The 19,634-nt window shown below is 33.8% G+C and overlaps 5 protein-coding genes across 6 annotated transcripts; 3 read left to right on the top strand and 2 right to left on the bottom strand.

Moving 5' to 3' along the window:
• Window positions 1-504: 504 nt before the first annotated feature.
• LOC100792885 (transaldolase-like) lies at window positions 505-2,381 on the top strand. The gene is made up of 4 exons (XM_041015303.1): window positions 505-577; window positions 806-894; window positions 1,423-1,605; window positions 1,724-2,381. Exons 1-4 carry the CDS (start codon window positions 505-507, stop codon window positions 1,829-1,831), a joined length of 453 nt encoding a protein of 150 aa, XP_040871237.1. The 3' UTR covers window positions 1,832-2,381.
• Window positions 2,382-2,653: 272 nt separating this feature from the next.
• Window positions 2,654-4,702, top strand: LOC100812204 (uncharacterized). The gene is made up of 4 exons (XM_003525121.5): window positions 2,654-3,294; window positions 3,409-3,467; window positions 4,173-4,290; window positions 4,395-4,702. The coding sequence occupies exons 1-4, from the start codon at window positions 3,086-3,088 to the stop codon at window positions 4,471-4,473; spliced, it is 465 nt and encodes a 154-aa protein (XP_003525169.1). The 5' UTR covers window positions 2,654-3,085; the 3' UTR covers window positions 4,474-4,702.
• An 809-nt stretch (window positions 4,703-5,511) lies between these two features.
• LOC100526970 (uncharacterized) lies at window positions 5,512-6,847 on the bottom strand. The gene is given in 2 exon segments (NM_001249725.1): window positions 5,512-5,773; window positions 6,352-6,847. Coding segments are annotated over 2 exon segments (663 nt in total). The 5' UTR covers window positions 6,839-6,847; the 3' UTR covers window positions 5,512-5,597.
• A 4,114-nt stretch (window positions 6,848-10,961) lies between these two features.
• On the bottom strand, window positions 10,962-13,559 carry LOC100811138 ((+)-neomenthol dehydrogenase). The gene is made up of 4 exons (XM_003525119.5): window positions 13,385-13,559; window positions 13,020-13,281; window positions 12,526-12,720; window positions 10,962-11,724 (listed from the first exon to the last, which is right to left on the bottom strand). The coding sequence occupies exons 1-4, from the start codon at window positions 13,474-13,476 to the stop codon at window positions 11,329-11,331; spliced, it is 945 nt and encodes a 314-aa protein (XP_003525167.1). The 5' UTR covers window positions 13,477-13,559; the 3' UTR covers window positions 10,962-11,328.
• A 1,352-nt stretch (window positions 13,560-14,911) lies between these two features.
• On the top strand, window positions 14,912-18,535 carry LOC100791305 (calcium-dependent mitochondrial ATP-magnesium/phosphate carrier protein 3). Of its 2 annotated transcripts, none has more exons than XM_003524279.5 (5): window positions 14,912-15,212; window positions 15,421-15,954; window positions 16,867-17,649; window positions 17,790-17,880; window positions 18,039-18,535. In XM_003524279.5, exons 2-5 carry the CDS (start codon window positions 15,519-15,521, stop codon window positions 18,229-18,231), a joined length of 1,503 nt encoding a protein of 500 aa, XP_003524327.2. In that variant the 5' UTR covers window positions 14,912-15,212; window positions 15,421-15,518; the 3' UTR covers window positions 18,232-18,535. The 2 variants fall into 2 exon arrangements, with proteins under 2 accessions (XP_003524327.2, XP_006580382.1); XM_006580319.4 differs by having other exon boundaries at window positions 15,352-15,954.
• Window positions 18,536-19,634: the final 1,099 nt, after the last annotated feature.

Below are 19,634 nucleotides of genomic sequence, written 5' to 3'. Positions count from 1 at the left end.
TCTTTGGATCAGGTTGGAACAGCCCGAGGCATAAAATGAACCTGTTTTTAGAATATTACGGATTTTATTTTTAAAAACCTTAATATGTGATATGTCAAAATCAACTTCAGACCAGGTTAGTTAGGTCTCTTCACCTATACTTTCTAGTATGGTAATATGTAAATTAAATACATTCACTTCGGTAATGTATAATTTGTTGATCGTATAAATTCAAATCACTCTTTTATCAGAATGGTTGAATTAAACAATGTTTTGCATTGGGTCTGAGATATTTTTTTTGGAATTTCATCGGGTCTGAGTTCTGCAATGTAGCTTTGTTTTTTTTTTTACCTATAACACAGTCCGTGATGTTGTGACGTGACATTTGCAGCCTGCTGCATTTTCCTGTACTTGAAGCCTTAAGTTAGTAGACTTTATTCATTATTCATTGTATCATTTTCTCTTAAGAATAACTCCAAATAATCTGATCGGTTGCAACAAGTTTTACACATTCCATTGATGACTATGGCCATGGCTTCAACAGCCACCTTGGTCAGTTCTTTTAATACTGCATTGGTTTTCCATTACCATTACCACGGTCAAGCTTTTTCACTCCCCTAAATCGGGTGAACAGTGAACCCTTAAGGTTACTCACATGACACCCTTATCTTCTCTCATTCTACTTTTTCAGCTACACAAAAGTTGCACCTTATTCACATGCAGCTAATTAACACTAACACAAACACTTGCGTTTTCTATTCTCAGTTTGCGGTGTTTGGGTGGAAGCATGGATCATAACAGTAACGGTTTTTTATTTATCATGCAGCAGCTTTTTACATCAGTAGAGTGGATGCTACACTTGACAAGAAACTTGAGCAAATTGGTACTACTGAGGCTCTTGATCTCAAAGGAAAGGTAATGTGAAGCATTTTTGTTTTCAACTTTAAGGCCATTTTGTTTGAGAAAATGTTACGAACAGAGGACACAGACCTTGTTTTGAGGACAAGCAAAACCTCCTTACTCTAAAATATACTACTGAAATTCTTCTCTCCGTTTTCATTTCTTTAAATGAGTATTTATACATGATTTCATGGTTGTCTGATAGTGAAAAGAAAGAGAGATCATAAAGCATTATCTTCATAACATAGACGCACTCCTAACAGAAATGTGCTAGCACTAGTAACTTCCTGAGAGAATTGCTCTCTACAAATTCTGTTATGACCTATGGCTAGATGGTGATGGTGCTGTAATCATTGTTGCTTCTTCCTATCAGAAAACGACTCCTATTTTTATTTTTTGTTTTCCCTTTTAATTATAAAAATGTCTTTATTTTCACTTTATTTGCTGTTTTCCAAAGTTTGTCCAAGATAGTTAACTCCTTTTCTGTTTGGGGTGTCTTGTCCTTTTTATTTTTGCCTGAAAATGTTATAACAATTCTTATAGGGTGCGGTTTCTCAAGCAGTCTTAGCTTACCAACTTTACCAGAAAAAGTTCTCTGGTACAAGATGGGAACGCTTAGAGAAGAGAGGTGCCAAGAAGCAGAGGTTGATGTGGGCCTCAACAAATGTGAAAAATCCATCTTACCCTGACACATTTTATGTTAATTCTCTTATTGGACCAGATACAGTAAGTTATATCAGTTTCCTTATTTTACCTTGATTGGATTACCATGTGAGCTAATATAGATTAATATATGTTGATGTGCAAAAGCTTGAAGTTGAGATCATTCATTATTATTTATTAGGTTGCTGAAATAACATTGTCTTCATTTGGTGCCTCTATTGATTTCAACCTTACTAGGCCAAGCTCTTCATGCATTCATAGACCATGGTATTCTTTCAAGAACTCTTGATGCAAAAGTATCAGAGGCTCAAGACATTTACAATGCAATTGAGAGAAGTTGGGGATTGATTGGAGTTCCGTTGGATCACAACTGGAACATGAGATGCTGGATTCTTTCACAAAAAGCTTTGACAATGTGCTTGAATGCATGCAAAAGAAGGCTAAGCTTAGGGATTTCATCAGCTTATAAACCGTTATTTCAGGTTAACTAGTACACAAGTCTAAGGCACAAATATTTGGCACTTTTTTGTCTGACATTATGAAATTAGTGCTGTCTAAGCTTAAAACTTTGGCTTGTAACTAAAATAGTATTATGGACTACTAGTTGGATTAAGCTTAAAATGTAAAAGGATATAAAAAAAGAGTTATTGTGTAACATAAATTTTTTAAAAAAGGAAATTAAAAAATAGCTTTGCAAAATGCAAATATACCACCTATTTGTTTGTTCAAGAAGCTCCTTCGTCTTCTTTACTAGTACAAGTACATTGATACTGACATAATGTGAGCCTTAGATAACAAAATGAATTGTGATAAATAAATAAAAATTAAATTTTTGTGTATTGTTGTATTAAATTATTAATTAATTAGAAATTCTTATAAATATGACATTTAAAAAATACACAATAGTGTAAATTATGTTTTTTACACAATCTGTCCATTTAAATTAAATTTACAGAAAAATGAGCTACGAAAAAATGTGGTAAAAAATTATTATTTACTCAAAATGCATTGTTGACATTGTAATATGCAGCTAGTAGATGTGTAAAATACTTAACTTTACCGCTTACAATAATTCTTCAATTTCTTTCTCTCACGTCTGGAAGCTTAAAAACCCGTTAAACGGAAATTGTAACATGAAAACCAGCATGCACCCTGTCTTACTCAATCAGTCTTTCATGTATATAACCTTGTTGGTTGTGACATGATAGATAATTTTATTTTTTAAATATATAATTATGAGTTTAATATCTGATTTGTTTGATATATATAAAAAAACATATGTTAAAAAATATCAATATTTCAGCACTTCAATCGAAAGATATTCAAGTTCACACCAAAAATAAATATATATAAAAAAATAGAAACATTGTCCACTTGGACAGAGAGGATAAAACAAGAGTGAGAAAGTAGATGGGTTGTGTGGTGTAGTTGGGAATGCCACGCTTTCCACGTAGGCTTGGGACACGTTTGCACATCCACAATTTTCCACAACCATTCTCTTATCTTCTTCCTGTGTGATCCTGAACAAACAAAACAGAAAAGAATGGCCCTGCAGGCACCTAGCTTTCACATCGTCAATGGCAATGCTTGCCTGAGACGACCCTTGATGAACCCTTTTGCTCTAAAGTCATCCTTCTTCTCTGGTTCCCTCAATCTCTATCTTCATCCCAATCACCACCATCTTACTTCAGCTCCACCCAGGATTTCCATGCGCGTCGCTTCCAAACAGGCCTATATCTGTCGCGATTGCGGGTTAGTGGGTTACCCTTCTTTTCTTTTTTTCATGATTGATACTATCAATTATTCAATTAACTTATCTTTTGCTTTTGCTAATGTTATTTATTGTTAATTGATGCTATGCTGCAGGTATATTTACAAAGACAGAACTCCCTTTGAGAAGTTGCCTGATAACTACTTCTGCCCTGGTAATTTCCTCTTGTTAGTTGCCCATCGCAAAATGCCATTTTATCCTGCTCATATTTATTCTTCATTCATGAGTTTTGTAAATTACTTTTAAAAAACAAAGAGTTTAATTTATAGATTACCATGCACTTATAAAAATTGGCCTTTTTACTATGTCATGTCATTCTATTCATTAATATATGATATGATGATAAAATAAATATTATAAGATAGTCTATATAGATTAAACTCAGAGAGATTGATGGTACATTGGCCATATATACACACAGCATGTATGGTATGGATGAATATGTTCGTTTCTATCTTGCTTTTCAATTGGAGTTCCCCAATGAGTCAGGCTCTTGTAAATTGTAATGTTAACAGTGTGTTTGGATTCTTTGAAATATTAGCTATCGTGAGTTTAGGTAAACAAATGTTCATATATTTTAGTCTAAAATTGATTTTAAGTTGCAGTAACTTAACAGTAATTTAATTTTATTGTTAACTTGCTTTCAGAATAAAACATTTAAATATAGTAAATCATATTACTTCAAAGTTCAAAATTTATTTTGTAAATACTCACCCGAACACAGTTATGATAAGATAGAAAAATGTGGTTTTGGAATGGTTAATGGTCAGGCAGCTCTTGTTAGAGCTTGGTAGAAACAGAAGAGTTGAAAGAAGTTGGTAAAGTGCATTATCATTGCCATAAATAAAGTGTTTTGCAGTTTGTGGTGCTCCAAAGCGAAGATTTAGGGCCTATGCACCGGCTGTCACTAAAAATGACAATGACACAGCTGTTAGAAAGGCACGAAAAGCAGAACTACAGAGAGATGAAGCAATTGGGTGAGCCATAAATAAATCTTTCTGTTTCCATGCCTGCCAAGGCATTATTATACTATCTATCAGCATTATTTTGGCGTTAACATTATGAAATAAATTTTCCACAGGAAGGCATTTCCTATTGCAATTGTCGTGGGAATTGCAGTGCTTGCAGGATTATATTTCTATCTGAACAGCCAATACTAGGCTGAATGAATGTTCGATTGCAGTGCCCTTTAACATGGGGTGTAGTTTGTTCCGGTTCTTTCCCTTTTCTTTTGTTCATTCTGTTGTAAGCACCAAAGTGGCCATACAATAAATTGTACAATTATTTTGAGAGAGAAGAATGGTCATGTTTATCAACCCAGGCGGGTGAAGGATCGATCCAATGTAGCCATAGAGAGAAGAATATATTTATTTACTTTGTTGCCATTAACGTGATAAGAAGCATTTTATATATATATTTTTTATGTTTTTCAACAATGTCGAAATGAAAGGTAGCAGAAGGATAAGGACTCTCATAAGAGACCTCCACACATTTCTTCTTTATTGAAATTGTTCTCTTCACACCACTTCCTTTCAACTTAAGGTGATATGACTCCATTCATAAATGTGAGTTAGTAGATATTAATTGCCCCACATTTCCAGGAGCCATTTAAAGATATTCATCTCCTTCATTCAAAGATGAATGTGAATTTAAGAAAGGCCGAACTACACTGTCTACACATCTAGGACTAGGAGGGCCAAATTGTCTCTGGAAGACTGGAACCAAAGATTGAGAGAGATGGGAAAACAAGTTGGAATCGGAACCAATTTGCAAAAAGATAGATTAAAATGGATCAAAGAAGCTGCAACAAAGACATACTTGAGACTAAAATCTTAAGAAGAAAAAAAGTCATAGAAGGGAAACTGGGAGCAAATAAAAACACACGAGTTTGGTGGTGGTAAGCAAATTCCATAAACTCAACATAATGAACAGAAGAAACATTTCATTCAGGAAGGTACTTTGACTTTGATAAGGGAATAGGTAGTGATGGATATCTAAAATTGATTTGGTCTGATAACATGTGTTAGACGTGTTACAGCCACACAAGATAAAATCATTGAAATGCTAACCTTGATTTATATAATTATATTAATAATAAATCATACTTCTAAGTTCTAACTAAATAAAGAAGTAAACTATAAAATAAAGTAAACAGCAAAGTATAAAAGTTAATCTAAAAAATAATTTAAGATGTTCTTAATCATTTCAAGATATTATATATATGGTAAATCATAAAGTGAACACTCCATTCTGAGAATTACTTAGCATATGCAGAATGAGGTATCTATCTCATTAAAATCCCATGAGAAGAACCACCAGGAAAAGCATCTTGTGAATGTAAGAGGGAGGTACTTGTTTTGTTCTGTGTCTCAGCGTCACCAAAACAGTAGACAGGAGCCTGCCAGTGTTTATCCTCAAGCACCGCACCAACCTCAAATGTCATCACATGAGCAACCATCCCTGCACCCACCACAACAATAGGAATGCTACATTTATATTTTATCATTCACAAATATACACTACTCATCCCGTCTCAAAATGACAGCACTTTTTTAGCCTCTGAAGAAAATTTCAAATTGACTTACATTCTCACTTTTCAATAAGATATTTAATAATCCGGTTGCCTTGAAACACTTAATAATGCATTCCGGATTCATAGGAAGGAAGCTTAATTGGACTGAATCAGACTTTTTATTCTATAATTGATCAGCAAAAAAAATCCTACATAATGGAGAGATAGTGGGGGGAGGTAACAAAACCTATACTTTCCATTACAAAACCAATAAACCTGAAAAAGATGGATTATTTTGTGAAAGAATTTATGGGCATATTATGCTCAGCTGAAATACAAATCATAAAATTGAAAGTACCGGAAATTCCTAGTTGAAATAATACTGTAGTAATTCTCTACAAACACTGGTACTTAATTTTTTTTAATATATGTAAAAAAACCTTAAACATGAATCTTTTGGGACGGAAGGAGTAGTAAACAAGATAATAATTCTGAATGGTAGTGTATAGAGTAGTAATTGACTAACCGGAGGAGGAGAAGATCCACTTGACGGGTCTTCGAGTGAGGACATCCTCGTAGTAAGAAATGAAGTCAACTTTCTCCCAAACATTGCAGAGGAAGTTGTCGACATGCTCCTGACCGAGGTAGTTGGCGCCGTGGAGCCAGTTGGGGCGGAGAATGCCAACCTCGAAATGGACGATTTTGCAGGTTTTGTCGAAGGGTTCGAGGGTGTAGTAAAAGGAGGTTCCATTGTCCCATTCGAGGTCGTATTTGAGCACACCCAACTGGTGTTGAATGATGTTGAAGTTGCGACCGTTGGGCCAGTCGTACCACAAGTCCGTTTTCTGGAGATCGCCGCTTCGGTTTATGAACAGAACCGAGTGGAACTGTTGCGGCCAATCAGCTGGAACTGGAACTGAAACTGAATCATCCGCCATTATTAATAAGGAATATTGTTGAAGAAAGAGGAATATGAACAACAATTTATTAATGGCTTCTGTTGCAGAGGCCATTGCTATTGAAGGGGAAAGCAAGGAGGAAAAGAAAAACAAAACAAGATAAGCAATTTGCTGTCACTGTGAGCTGTCCAATTTATGCTTTGCAGTCAGCGGTAAATAAATATACAACCTCTCTCATCCTTCGCTTATGTTCATTATATAATTCAATAAAAAAATAATATGATATTTTTATCATAATAAAAAAATTAAATTCCAAAAATAAGAATTTCATCTCTTTTATGAAAAAGTTTTCATTATAATAAACTAATTAAAAAACATTCCCAAGAAAATATTATTTCTCAGAAAAGTTAATATTATTTTTTTAAAATTTATATCAAGCATGAAAAAAAAATTGAACCTATGATTCTCAAGGAGAAAAAAAATTCTCTTACCAAATGTCCCAAAAAGAAAATGAATACTATAATTTTGATTTTAACAAATTTCTTCGTGGGAAGGCCTAAGATTGTTCCGATTCGTTTTGTTTAGGGTTTTATTACAATTTTTTCCTCTTTTTGGTATAAATCACCTGTATCTTTTCTCAAAGATAATTATGTACAATTTAGATTGGAGTATTAAATAATTGAAATAAATTTTATTTTATTTTTTTTATTTTTTTCATGTGCATAATCAAAAATCAAATTCTCTTAACATGCTAGAAAAACTCAACTATCTAACAACTTTAGTAGAATTTATTGGTTTTTTTGTTAAAATGTTGGACAATTATTGTATCTTAATAAGAAAAAATTGGATTGATGTAAGAAAAAATAAACTGAGAATTTGACGATTTGATAACAAAGGGACTGGATTTTTTTTTTTTCCATGACCATACGATAGTGAAGAGATGGATCCAAATTCACTGCATCCGTTTATTCACGCATTCAGACATTCAGCTACTTCGAATTAGTGGTATTTGCAAAACGGTTTGGATCGGTTTTTGAGTAAAAAAAATATTCAATCTAAAGATTAAAACAACTTATTTACAGTTCTTTTCAGTTTTCAGATTGGATTGTTTTCTTAAAAAATCCGATCCAATCCGCAAGCAACTACATCAAATTAATGAAACCATCGTAGTAGCAACGATACCCTTGATTTATTTGCTTTATTAGTGTAGCTTATTTGCCTTTTCTTGATAGAACAAACCAATTCAATAGTAACATGAACATATAAAGGGGGTAAAACGTTAGAGTTCAAAATATCATCATGAACAAAGATGCATTTTCACTCCTACCAGGCACATTTTAAAAAGAGATACACGGTTAGAACAGAAAAAGAAAAATCCAGAATCAAGCATTTCAAGCCACAACACATTACACTCACAATATATATACAATGGGAATGCTGAACGAAAGGCTTACAGAATGTCGATCACAATCTTCTAGTTTCACGGTTTCAGCCCTTTTACCGATCTCTAGTAGTTAATACAAACCTTTATGTTGCAGTTAGCCAGCCCTTATTTATAGTGAAAAATATGGTAGAGCAGATATTTTTTCATTGTTACAAATGAAAAGATTGTTCTCAAAGCTACTGATTCCCAGTAATGGGACCACCCGGAAACTTCTTGTACTGCGCCAAAGACCCATGCGCAAACGATTGGCATGAGAATTGTAACGCAAAGAAAAACAAAATCCAACTAAATAACAAAATTGGAATTTCATCATTTAAACAATGAAATGAGACTCATTGGGTTTATGTTGATTGATTCTGGGGGTTGCTCTTGTCCAGATATCCACTTCCATAAATCTGGATTCTCCTGTACAACAGAAATATGAATTTAAAGGTGGCACTAACTTGAATCAACAGATCTGTCTCTCAAACTTATGCAACTAGTTGCTATCTCGTTTCCATTCTGTATCAGAGCAAAATCATCAAACAAACTACATTTACTACTAACATTCTCAATTTACAGACTCGAGATCTAATTCGCTCATAAAAAGTGTACAAAGTAGTTAAGTTCCAAAGGTGCTAAAATAATCTTACTATCTCCAACTTATTTTGGATTAATCTCATGAATTAGCAAGATTCAAATCACTCCATCCTTTTTTCATTGTACTATAAGAAGCTACATTTTCCATTTAAATATTCCAAACATAAAAAGGCCCTAGTAAAGGAGATACATCAATTGTTAACAGGAAAATAACCAGAATTAAATAAAGCATTGGTACATTGAAAAATATTCTGGACCTTTGTACAGGTGAAATTAATTGAATGAAGTCCATTTTCGCATACAAGCAGGGAAAAAAAAAAAAAACACGTCTAAAACACCCAGGCTCTAGTTGCAAAGACATAGTAGGCCCTTTTAAATGGATAAACAGGTTACCTCCAAAAATTCATGAAATTAGACCCAATATATCATTATTTATTAAAGGTCTTAAAGTTTGAATTTTCAGATAGCATTTTCATCATACTAAATATGAAGTTCATCCCAACTAAACAACAATGTCTGAGTTTTGACATGGAGTTATAAGGTTATCCTCTGAAATAAGGTAGATAACAGAAAAGAACTATATATACTTTATTCTGCTCTAATAGTTGGAGTTTGACAAGATTCCAACAATAGAAACAAACATTGTCTAACTGATCATAGTGGAATTAAGATCCCTGGTAATGTTCGCAGAACCTCTCAATGAACACCAAAAGAAGCTAAGCAATTTGATTTATCGTTGTTTACAAAGATCAACCACATGAGTTCATGACAACACATTTTCAGAGAGAGGGGATGATAACTACTGAGCTTGTTTTAATTGAATATGGCAGTCCAAGAACCAAATCAAAATACTACACATAGAAACTCCAGTTACTCGAATGCCATTTGCTGGCATGAAATATTTAGTGCATGTTTTGATGAATGTTGTTGAAATTAATTTTGAATGGAATTGATTTTAAAGTAATGTGATTTATATTTGAATGTTTTTGTTATAGAATCAAATTAGTTGTAAAATTCAGTATAAATTTTCTAATCAAACACAAAAGTTACTCAAAGTTACATCAACTCAGAATCAATTTTGAAATCTTGTGCAACATGAAACTAAACATGTAAAAGTTGATCTAAAACTAATTTTGGACGCAGAATCAATTATCCAAAGTGAAACCAAAGACACACTTGGTATTAATATGTAAAAGAGGAAAATAAAATACCGAGTCGAGGAGATGAATGAGAGCTCGTACGCGATATTGATCCAAGGAGTTAATGTTGTCCTCTACCCATTTTCCGAGCACCAAATCGAGTTCGAGGAAGCCTCGCTGCTTGCTTCAATATAATAGCCTATTGGAATTGGGAAAGGTATCACATCACTTTTAACATCATATATGAATCAAAATTGGATGATTAAATAAAGAAAGAAGGGGAACCTGTTGAACAAGAGTCTTTTGCTTTCTTCTGAGATGGAAAGAAGCCATTACAATGATTTAGCTGTTGTGTTGTGTTACCTTAGTTATGAATTCAATTGAAGAGGAAGGAACCTTTCTCTGCTTTCTGCTTTTAGCGGGTAAGCTACCATGGCTTTCTTTCCTCCACTTCCCGCCACCCCAAACCAAACGCTATGAATATGAATTGAAGAGTAGTAATGTTTTTTTCTTTTCTTTTCCTTTTTAGTATTACTTTTTCATTGATCAATATCAATTATTGTGTTTTTATTAAAGAATAGAATTAAACTTACTTATAACCCGTCCCAATGTTTTCTCCATGGTTAAGTTTATATATTTTCAAGTTCCATTTCGGAACAATACTTATAATAATTTATCATTTTTAATTATTTTTAAAAAAAAATAAAAGTTTGATCTCCAAGTTCATAAGAAACATGTAATGAGGTAAAAAAAAGAAGAAGATCGTATTTACTATTTAAATTAAAATGCCCAAAGAACTAGATTCACTTGGTATCAATGATAAATACATTATTAGTTTCTTACCTTTACACATTTTCTTGTTTCATAATCATTATCTCGCTTATTTGAGCTTCAATTGTGCCCTTTATTATAGACAATTATCTCTCTCTCTCTTAATTGTTTCATCATTTTTTTTAAAACAAATAGAAAAAAGGTTTACGGCCTAACATGCAAAGGGAGGGACAGAGGAAAGAAGAACATGCTTCCTCTTTTGCTGTATTTGTAACATGTATTAATAAATTGAGCAACTTAATGGTGTGAGAAAAGGCAAGATAGCATATTTTAAGTACTAACAAACATGCAGTAACTTGCTTTCTTTAAGCATCAGTGATCACTGACTAATGAAGCACTCGTCACTAAATTACAAAATAACTCAGAATAATACTAACAGTAACATTCAACACGTACGGTAAGTAAGACTTCCAAGGAGTGAATAATCACTTGTGTATGTGGTGACATTGAGGAATTGTTTTGGTAATCTATCATTCTCAATCTGAAAACACAAAATGGTCCTTCAGACAAACACAAACACACACACTGTACCGAATCATATTTCCTTCAATTTGGTGAAGCTGGTTCCAATTTGATTGATTCTTCAACTAACATTCATTATTCCAAACTTCTTAAAAGTTAATTTCCCGTCTCTCTGCAAAGAACTTGCCCGTAATAGCTTGATCAGGAATAAGGGAAAGCCAGACACCAGAATCAGCACCATCCTCAACTGAAACACTTCCTGCATAACCTGTGAGAGCGGTTTTCACCCAACCGGGGCAATAGGAATTGATATAAATCTTTTCACCATCAGGTCTCTCAGAAAGCTTCTTTGCCATGAACCTTGTGTAAGAATTAACTGCTAGTTTTGACACCGAGTAGTCAGTGAACGTTGGAGGCCATCCTCCTGATTTCCAACTTCCATCTTCCACTTGTTGCAGAAAAGTTGATACCATCCCATCAATCACTTCCTCTGAAAGGGATTCCTCATCACTTAGTTGCTCCCTCAATGCTTCATTCTCCAATCTCTATAGTAGTACATGTTACCCCCACCAACTTAGAATCACTTTTTATATAATTATTCTACCACAAGTTAATTCTAATAAAACTACTACTAAGGCTTCTTTATCGTGAAGGTTATTAAAGGAAGAAAAAAATTTTGTTAGAATCACACTCTTTAACATACTCTTTTAAATATATTTTTTTATTGGTTGAAATTTATTGAAAATGATAAAATTTAGTGAGTCTCATATCATATTTAATGACTTTTTTTTTTAATTTTATAATTTTTAATAAATTTTGACTAATTAAAAAGAATATATGTTCCTAGCACTTCTCATCAAGGAAACATCTATTGTGCAGGTTTCATTTCTATAAACTGTAAAATAAAAATATTTTTGAGCAAAGTATGTGGTAATTGTGTAAAGGGTTTCTATACTATTATTCACTTACAAACTACTGCTTTGTTGAATATTTTGTGAAAAAATATTTTAAAAGTCATATTAATATTAGGTGGTGATAGTCAACATAATGCATAGAAATCAAACTCGAAAGCTTTAAAGAGATATAAAATCAAATCTGATCATTTTACAAGATCATCATATTATGAATATGATGTGATGACAAAGTAAATTTCCTATTGGATGTGTGTATAAATACTTCAAACGGATAGTTTACAAAAATTAAACTCTATTTAACATTCCAAAACACGAATATTTATGCGAAAAAACATGCTTAGTGTATTCCCAGTGAATGGATATTGGATTAACGTTGTTTGCTAGTACATGAATAAAAATTTATATTCAGAAAACAACATATTTTTTACTTACATTTCGCTTCCCGTTTAGTCGACCTAAACGCGAGCTCACATTTACAATGCGTCCGCCAGCAGAGGAAGACTTCATCAATGGAATCATGGCTTTAATCATACGTTTGGTGCCATAATAATTTGTTTCAATAACCAATTTCGAATTTTCAACGGAATTATCAGACCCAAAATTGAAATTAACTCCGGCGTTATTTACCTGCACATATAGGATATATTACTGCATAATAATTCGAAACATATAATAAGGACATCTGCTACACTACATGCTATAGATATGTAACCAAAAACCAAAACTATAGTCTTTTGCTTCCTTATGATTTATTGCGGCATCCTTTGATTTCAATTTCATTTTACGTTGATCAAATAAGAACAAATCCAAGTCCCCATTTATTGAACATAAGTTCCTAACAAAAAGGCACAAATTCAATTGTAATGAGCTAGCTTATAAGGAGGTAGCTAAGCTAATTAACCACATGTATTATTTTAGAAACTTACCAGAATGTCTAAGCCACCATAATTTTCCTTCAACCACTCACAGAATTGGTTGATGGAAGAAGTATCTAGAATATCAAGTTGATGACATGCCACGTCCTGAAGACCACCCTCTTGCAAGACCTTGATTGATTCAACACCAACACTAGCATCTCTTGATGTTAGTATTACCGTTACTCCATGATCAGCAAGTTGTCTAGAGATCTCGAACCCAATTCCTCTGTTTCCTCCAGTAACCACGGCAATTGTTTCCTTAGACCACCACCTATCCTTATTATCACGAGAATTAAGGGAAGAGTAGATGAAAATCAAAATGAATGAATATGAACCTATGATGTATGAGAGGGTAAATAGCTAGAAAAAGCAACCTCTGGTGATCAGCATATGGAATGGTCCTCAGAAGAGATATCTCTTGCAATCTCTTCTCTTTTCGCTCTTTAGATTTTTCTTTGTGCCCCATGTCTTGCTAGCTTATCTCTATTGGTTTAATTAGCACAAATTATTTGAACTCTGAAATTAAGCTGGATTGCTTGGGACGATGAATTTGAAAGAGATGAAGGTGTTGTATCTCACACACACACACACACGAGATGCAAAGGAGCAAATGAGTGGCAATGCATGCATGCCACGTTGTTGGTCTAAGCACATATGTTGGCCTTTCGGTCAAATGTGTAGAACTAGACTTCAGGCAACAGAATTTTTTTTTTGAATAAGCTAATATAAGAATCTTTTTTTAAATGCATAAATTAATTTTAGTTTAGATAAATAAAGTAAAAAAATAATGTTTTAATATGAATTTTGAAAAATAAAAATAAAGTAACGGTCTTATAATTAAAAATAACAACATTTTTTTCCAAATCAAACTATCCTAAAAATGATATCAATATATATATATGTCTTAATGTAGAAACTATATGAGAAAGAACCAAATTTATGTAAGTGTTTGGATTTATTTAGGATCATCCCAAATCATGTTAAAGGGTTAGCTAATATGATTTTAGATAAACATTACCATGTTTAGTTTTATGTTGAATGATTAATTGTTGGTTCAAAATTAATTTGAAGTTTGAGCAATTTTAGATAATTTTCGTTAACTTTTATTATTAAATTGTTTTTAAATAAAATATTCAAATATAAATCTTTTTATTTTAAGATTAATTTTAACTAAAAAGGATTTTATAAAATTAATTTTATTTAAAATCAATTTTATAAGTGTTCACCTAGGAATGATAAGGTGTATCTGGACCTTACCAGTATCTGCAGAAATATTCCTAAGTGAGGTGAATAATTATCCATAGAATTGGAATCGGATACGGGATGAGATATACTCACAAGTTTACAAACACAATATGTTTAGTAATATATTATTTATACATATATTTTTTTGTGAAAATAATTATATTTTTTTATAACTAATACTTTAAGTCTCCAATGTCTACTAGTATCATTATTAGAGAATGAAAAATTCTAAATTGCCATGTGAATGATTCCATAGAGTTAAAAATCTTAAACCTTTAATTAAAATTTTTGTTAAGCGATGTAAACATTAACTTTAATAAGATGATTATTTTTATGATTTTATTTATTTATGACTTGAGTTTAAATGAATCAATATTATATTTGTTTGTTTTTAATATTATGTGTAAAGACATTTTTTTTTCTTAGAATACATATTATTATTTTATAGATTAAAGTATATTTCATAACATACAATTCTATACTTTATTTTATATTTTTTTAAAGGACCTATAATTTATTTTTAAAACATTATTTTTTATTTAATCTATTCATTCCGTATTTTAATTTAATTTTAGAAATACTCCTAGAATGCATGTAGACCTATAGTAGCAAGAAGTTAAAAGGAAAAACTTGGATAAAACAGGGGCAACCAACCTAGAGAGGAATATCCAAATAATAACATAATATCCCCTTTTCTTCTCTAGCTGTTAAGAAAAGAGGGATAACAACACAACACAATCAGAATCAGAAATGGATTGATTTCCTCATCAGCCAAGTACCCTCCTACAATCACAATTCATAATATGAGGAACCTCTCTCCCCTCTTAAATATTCTGATTCGGTTTCCACAATACCTCCCTGGAAAAACCACTGCATAATAACCCATTGCCTTATGTATTAATTAACATATATTGCTACATAAATTGAAAAAACCGTCCTCACCAATTGCAATTCCAGGTACCTTCTTCATTCTTCTTTGTATAATGACACTGCACACTATGCTTAGTCCAATTAGCTTCTGGTTAATCTCTTATGTCACTTTCTTCTCTTTCCTTTGACCCACCCTTCAATTCAATCGCTGGTTTTCTTCTTTCAGTTGTTGGTTTACGACTTTTGCGAGTTTTTGAGATTTTGACCCTTTAAACCCCACGAAACCGCTTTGCAGATCTGAGGCCAAAGTTAGCATCTTTCGGTTCTCCACAATTCAAATGCTCCATTGGGTATTTCCAATTTTTTATTTTCTGAGATTCTGAGCGAAAGAGCATGTCCGGGGCAGGCCAAGCCATAGACATGGAGCACGTGGGGTTTTCGAAAGCGAAAGCCGATCATGGCCGTGGCAAGAAAACGGGTCCGGTTTCGATGGATCACGTGCTTCTTGCACTGCGCGAGACCAAGGAGGAGAGGGATCTTCGAATTCGGAGCCTCTTCAATTTCTTCGATGCTGCGAATAATGGGTACTTGGACTATGCTCACATTGAGGCCGGTTTGTCTGCACTGCAGATTCCCCCTGAGTATAAGTATGCAAAGGAGCTTTTCAAGGTGTGTGATGCTGATAGGGACGGAAGGATCGATTACCGCGACTTTAGGCGGTACATGGATGACAAGGAGTTGGAGCTTTACCGCATATTTCAGGCTATTGATGTGGAGCACAATGGCTGCATTCTCCCTGAAGAGCTCTGGGATGCACTTGTCAAGGCTGGTAGGTATTCTGGTACTACTACTTTGTTCATTGTGTTTTGTGCCTCGTGGCTTGTAAGTTGTAATTATTGCATGTAAATCATTCGATCACATACATATTAACATATATGGTAAGTTTGTTGATTTTTGTAATAATTACTTCATGCCTAAGATGGATTCTGATTGTTGACATACCTAAGATGATTTCTGATTGATCGGCAGTGCAACAATCTTTGCATTCACAATGCATGGAAGTGAAATTATTATTTAATTGTTCGTGTTGTAGGTGTTGTTGTTTTCTATCTGTTCTCTTCATCCTTTCTGTGCTTATGGTGATGTAAGTATGTTGTTGGCTGTTCATTTTCCATGAGTGGGCCAAGACATGTTGACATTCGATGTTGTTCCTTAAACTGGCATTGCATTTGGTCGTGGTTGTGAAGTGGGTGAGCTTGTGGTGGGAATGGTTTTCGTTTATGATAGGACTTTCGTGGTTGTAATCATAACAATTATGTGTGAGAAAAGGTTGAGTCTTGACTCTCGAGAGACTGCAGGGGTTTTACTTTTGTTCATAGCTTTGGTGAATCCTAGTGATTTATGAATAGGTATCTTTTTTGAAGATGTACTGCTGTTTTTGTTTATAGATTCAAAAGAGAGAGAGAGGGAGAACTTTGGGAATAATTCTATGAGTATGCATGGTGCTTTAGATTTGTGAAACCTGGTTCAGCTTCAATCTTTGATGGCAAATTCTATTGCATGTTTGTTACTTCTTTACTTGCTTTTTTTTTTCTCTCTGTATGTAGTGATCTGCTCAGTCATTTATAATTCATATAGGTTTTCTAGATGGTGTTCCTTGGTGCCTTTTGTGGATGCTTTTTCTGTTGTTTCATTTTTCCTGCAGTATCAATTGTAAGCATATTCAGCTTGTATGTTGCAGGGATTGAAATTGACGAGGAAGAGCTTGCTCGCTTTGTGGAGCATGTTGACAAGGATAATAATGGAATTATCACTTTTGAAGAGTGGAGAGATTTTCTTCTACTTTATCCTCATGAAGCAACTATTGAAAACATATATCATCATTGGGAGAGGGTGTGCCTTGTTGACATTGGAGAACAAGCTGTTATTCCCGAAGGCATCAGCAAGCATGTGCACAGGAGCAGATATTTTATTGCAGGGGGGATAGCAGGAGCTGCTTCTCGTACAGCAACTGCTCCACTTGATCGTCTAAAGGTGGTCTTACAAGTTCAGACTGGACGAGCTTCTATTATGCCGGCAGTGATGAAGATATGGAAACAAGATGGCTTATTAGGGTTTTTCCGAGGTAATGGATTGAATGTTGTGAAGGTAGCTCCAGAGAGTGCCATCAAGTTTTATGCTTATGAAATGCTGAAAAATGTAATTGGAGATGCTCAAGATGGCAAGTCAGATATTGGTACTGCAGGAAGACTTTTTGCAGGTGGTATGGCTGGTGCAGTTGCACAGATGGCTATCTATCCAATGGATCTTGTCAAAACTAGGCTACAGACTTGTGCTTCTGATGGTGGAAGGGTTCCTAAGCTTGTCACACTTACAAAGGATATATGGGTCCATGAGGGACCTCGGGCTTTCTACAGAGGGCTTGTTCCATCTCTTCTTGGTATGATTCCTTATGCAGGGATTGATCTCACTGCATATGACACCTTGAAAGATCTATCCAAGAGATATATTCTTTATGACAGTGGTATGGTATTACTGCAACCACATTATCTCTTGAACTTAATGATTTTATTTTACCAGTTTGAAATTTTTTAATGACAAATTAACACATGTAAATTCAACCTTTGAAACTTAAAACATGTTATTCTTTTTTCTCCTTTACAGATCCCGGTCCTCTAGTACAACTCGGATGTGGGACAGTTTCAGGTGCTCTTGGAGCTACTTGTGTCTATCCGCTGCAGGTTATTCGTACAAGGTATAAGGTCGTGTCAGTAGTAGTATTATTTCTCTGCTCTCCTTCCCCCAAAAGGAAATGTGGAGTGGGGGAAGTATAAGTTTTGTTCTTTTAAGTTAATTTTCTTATTGATACTTTATGTGTGCTCTCTGTTGACATAGCATTACCATGATTCTCAGACTGCAGGCACAACCTGCCAATAGTACTAGTGCTTACAAGGGAATGTCTGATGTATTCTGGAAAACTCTCAAGGATGAAGGCTTTAGAGGTTTCTACAAGGGGCTCATTCCTAATCTCCTCAAAGTTGTGCCAGCTGCAAGCATTACTTATATGGTTTACGAAAGTATGAAGAAGAGTCTAGATCTTGACTAGAGTGTCATAGTTAAACTAGCTAATTTCAAATATTATAAAGTCTTGAATTGTTGATGATGACGAAAAAAGAACAGAGATTACTAGTCCTGGTAGGAACTATTACAAATAGTCATTCTTCTGAGGATATCTTAAAACACGATTTTGTAGTCAGAAAGTTTTTCCCCATGCTTATCTGAACTAAAAAATTGAGAAATTAGGTTGTATTCTAGATATACCAAGTTAATAGGTGTCATCCTTTTCAATCTGTACTTTTCCCACTATTTCCTATAGTCAAAAGTGAAGGCACATAATTGTGTTTCTCCTCTATGTTCATGTCACTAGAAATACCATTTACTTACAAATTGACGTAAGGATTTGAGTGAATAAAATTGATGGACGGGATGATGATAAAAGTAATTATTATGAGTTTTCCAGTGAAGAAGATTCGGTTGGTCAAATTTCTTTCTGCTGAATGTACTATGTAACTAACCCTACATGCAAGTGCAAGGAACATGTGTTGGAAACGAAATAAAGATTACTAGCGTACTTAGGTTCAGTACACAGAATTGCTTATAGAGTAAACCTCGGACTCTGATAGTTTGGAATTACTGCCTGGTGAATATCTCTATTCTCTTTTGGGGATCCAAATTGCCGACAAACAGTGTTGAACCACACCACTGACAAAGAGAGTTAAAGATAAATATGTTTACAAAGAGAGTTGAAAATTATCGACAAACCAAATCATTGGCCGGAGATCACCATGGAGGAGGTGCCATACAACGGTTTATCATCTTTGATTGTTGAAAGTAAGGAGAAATATTGTTGAATTTTTTGACAGTGTGACGGAGAGAAAAGTGAGGAGAGAGATGACAGTTTAAAAGCAAAAAACGTAGTTATTTAGAATCAATTACTATGAAAATTACAAGATTAATAATCCAAATAAGTTAATTTAAAATTGAATTGACATTTCATTGCTATCAATTGAATTGGTTAGTATTTCAAGTTCTATGATATTTTAAAACTCCTCATTCAAACCCATATATGGTAAAACTTCCCATGTGATATGCAACATGATTGTTCATGACTTCCTGTCATAAGCTTGGCATACTCATACGGGAGATGTTCTTCTACGCGTAAATTGCATACTTACAGTTTTCATATTCGAAACATGGACATATCACACATAGCACAAATATGAACAGTAATAGACAGAACAAAGTAAATAATGACAATATTCATTTTTCTTTCTTGATGCCAACAAAGAGTTCACCTCTTTATTTATGGCTTCCAACAAAAAACACAGGAAAATATTACATTTATCTCAAATCACTCACTCACTACCTCCCTACCTGAGTCAACCATTCAAACTGACAATTGTGACAAGAATAGGTGGAAAAAGAAACAGAACAGTAAATGAGCTACAT

This window comes from Glycine max, chromosome 5 (assembly GCF_000004515.6).
Source record: "Glycine max cultivar Williams 82 chromosome 5, Glycine_max_v4.0, whole genome shotgun sequence".
NCBI classification, from domain to species: Eukaryota; Viridiplantae; Streptophyta; class Magnoliopsida; order Fabales; family Fabaceae; genus Glycine; species Glycine max.
This window is presented reverse-complemented; position numbering and strand designations above follow the sequence as displayed.

What these genes read in the sequence shown, in the direction of transcription:
- LOC100791305 (XM_003524279.5), top strand. Translation starts at nt 15,519, where the DNA reads ATGTCCGGGGCAGGCCAAGCCATAGACATGGAGCACGTGGGGTTTTCG. An exon ending in GGATGCACTTGTCAAGGCTG is followed by an intron (nt 15,955 to 16,866) that starts GTAGGTATTCTG and finishes TGTATGTTGCAG; the next exon opens with GGATTGAAATTGACGAGGAA. An exon ending in ATATATTCTTTATGACAGTG is followed by an intron (nt 17,650 to 17,789) that starts GTATGGTATTAC and finishes TCTCCTTTACAG; the next exon opens with ATCCCGGTCCTCTAGTACAA.
- LOC100811138 (XM_003525119.5), bottom strand. Translation starts at nt 13,476, where the DNA reads ATGGGGCACAAAGAAAAATCTAAAGAGCGAAAAGAGAAGAGATTGCAA. An exon ending in CCATATGCTGATCACCAGAG is followed by an intron (nt 13,282 to 13,384) that starts GTTGCTTTTTCT and finishes TAATAAGGATAG; the next exon opens with GTGGTGGTCTAAGGAAACAA. An exon ending in ATGGTGGCTTAGACATTCTG is followed by an intron (nt 12,721 to 13,019) that starts GTAAGTTTCTAA and finishes CTATATGTGCAG; the next exon opens with GTAAATAACGCCGGAGTTAA.
- LOC100792885 (XM_041015303.1), top strand. Translation starts at nt 505, where the DNA reads ATGGCCATGGCTTCAACAGCCACCTTGGTCAGTTCTTTTAATACTGCA. An exon ending in CTCTTGATCTCAAAGGAAAG is followed by an intron (nt 895 to 1,422) that starts GTAATGTGAAGC and finishes CAATTCTTATAG; the next exon opens with GGTGCGGTTTCTCAAGCAGT. An exon ending in CTCTTATTGGACCAGATACA is followed by an intron (nt 1,606 to 1,723) that starts GTAAGTTATATC and finishes ATTATTTATTAG; the next exon opens with GTTGCTGAAATAACATTGTC.
- LOC100812204 (XM_003525121.5), top strand. Translation starts at nt 3,086, where the DNA reads ATGGCCCTGCAGGCACCTAGCTTTCACATCGTCAATGGCAATGCTTGC. An exon ending in TATATCTGTCGCGATTGCGG is followed by an intron (nt 3,295 to 3,408) that starts GTTAGTGGGTTA and finishes GCTATGCTGCAG; the next exon opens with GTATATTTACAAAGACAGAA. An exon ending in TGATAACTACTTCTGCCCTG is followed by an intron (nt 3,468 to 4,172) that starts GTAATTTCCTCT and finishes AGTGTTTTGCAG; the next exon opens with TTTGTGGTGCTCCAAAGCGA.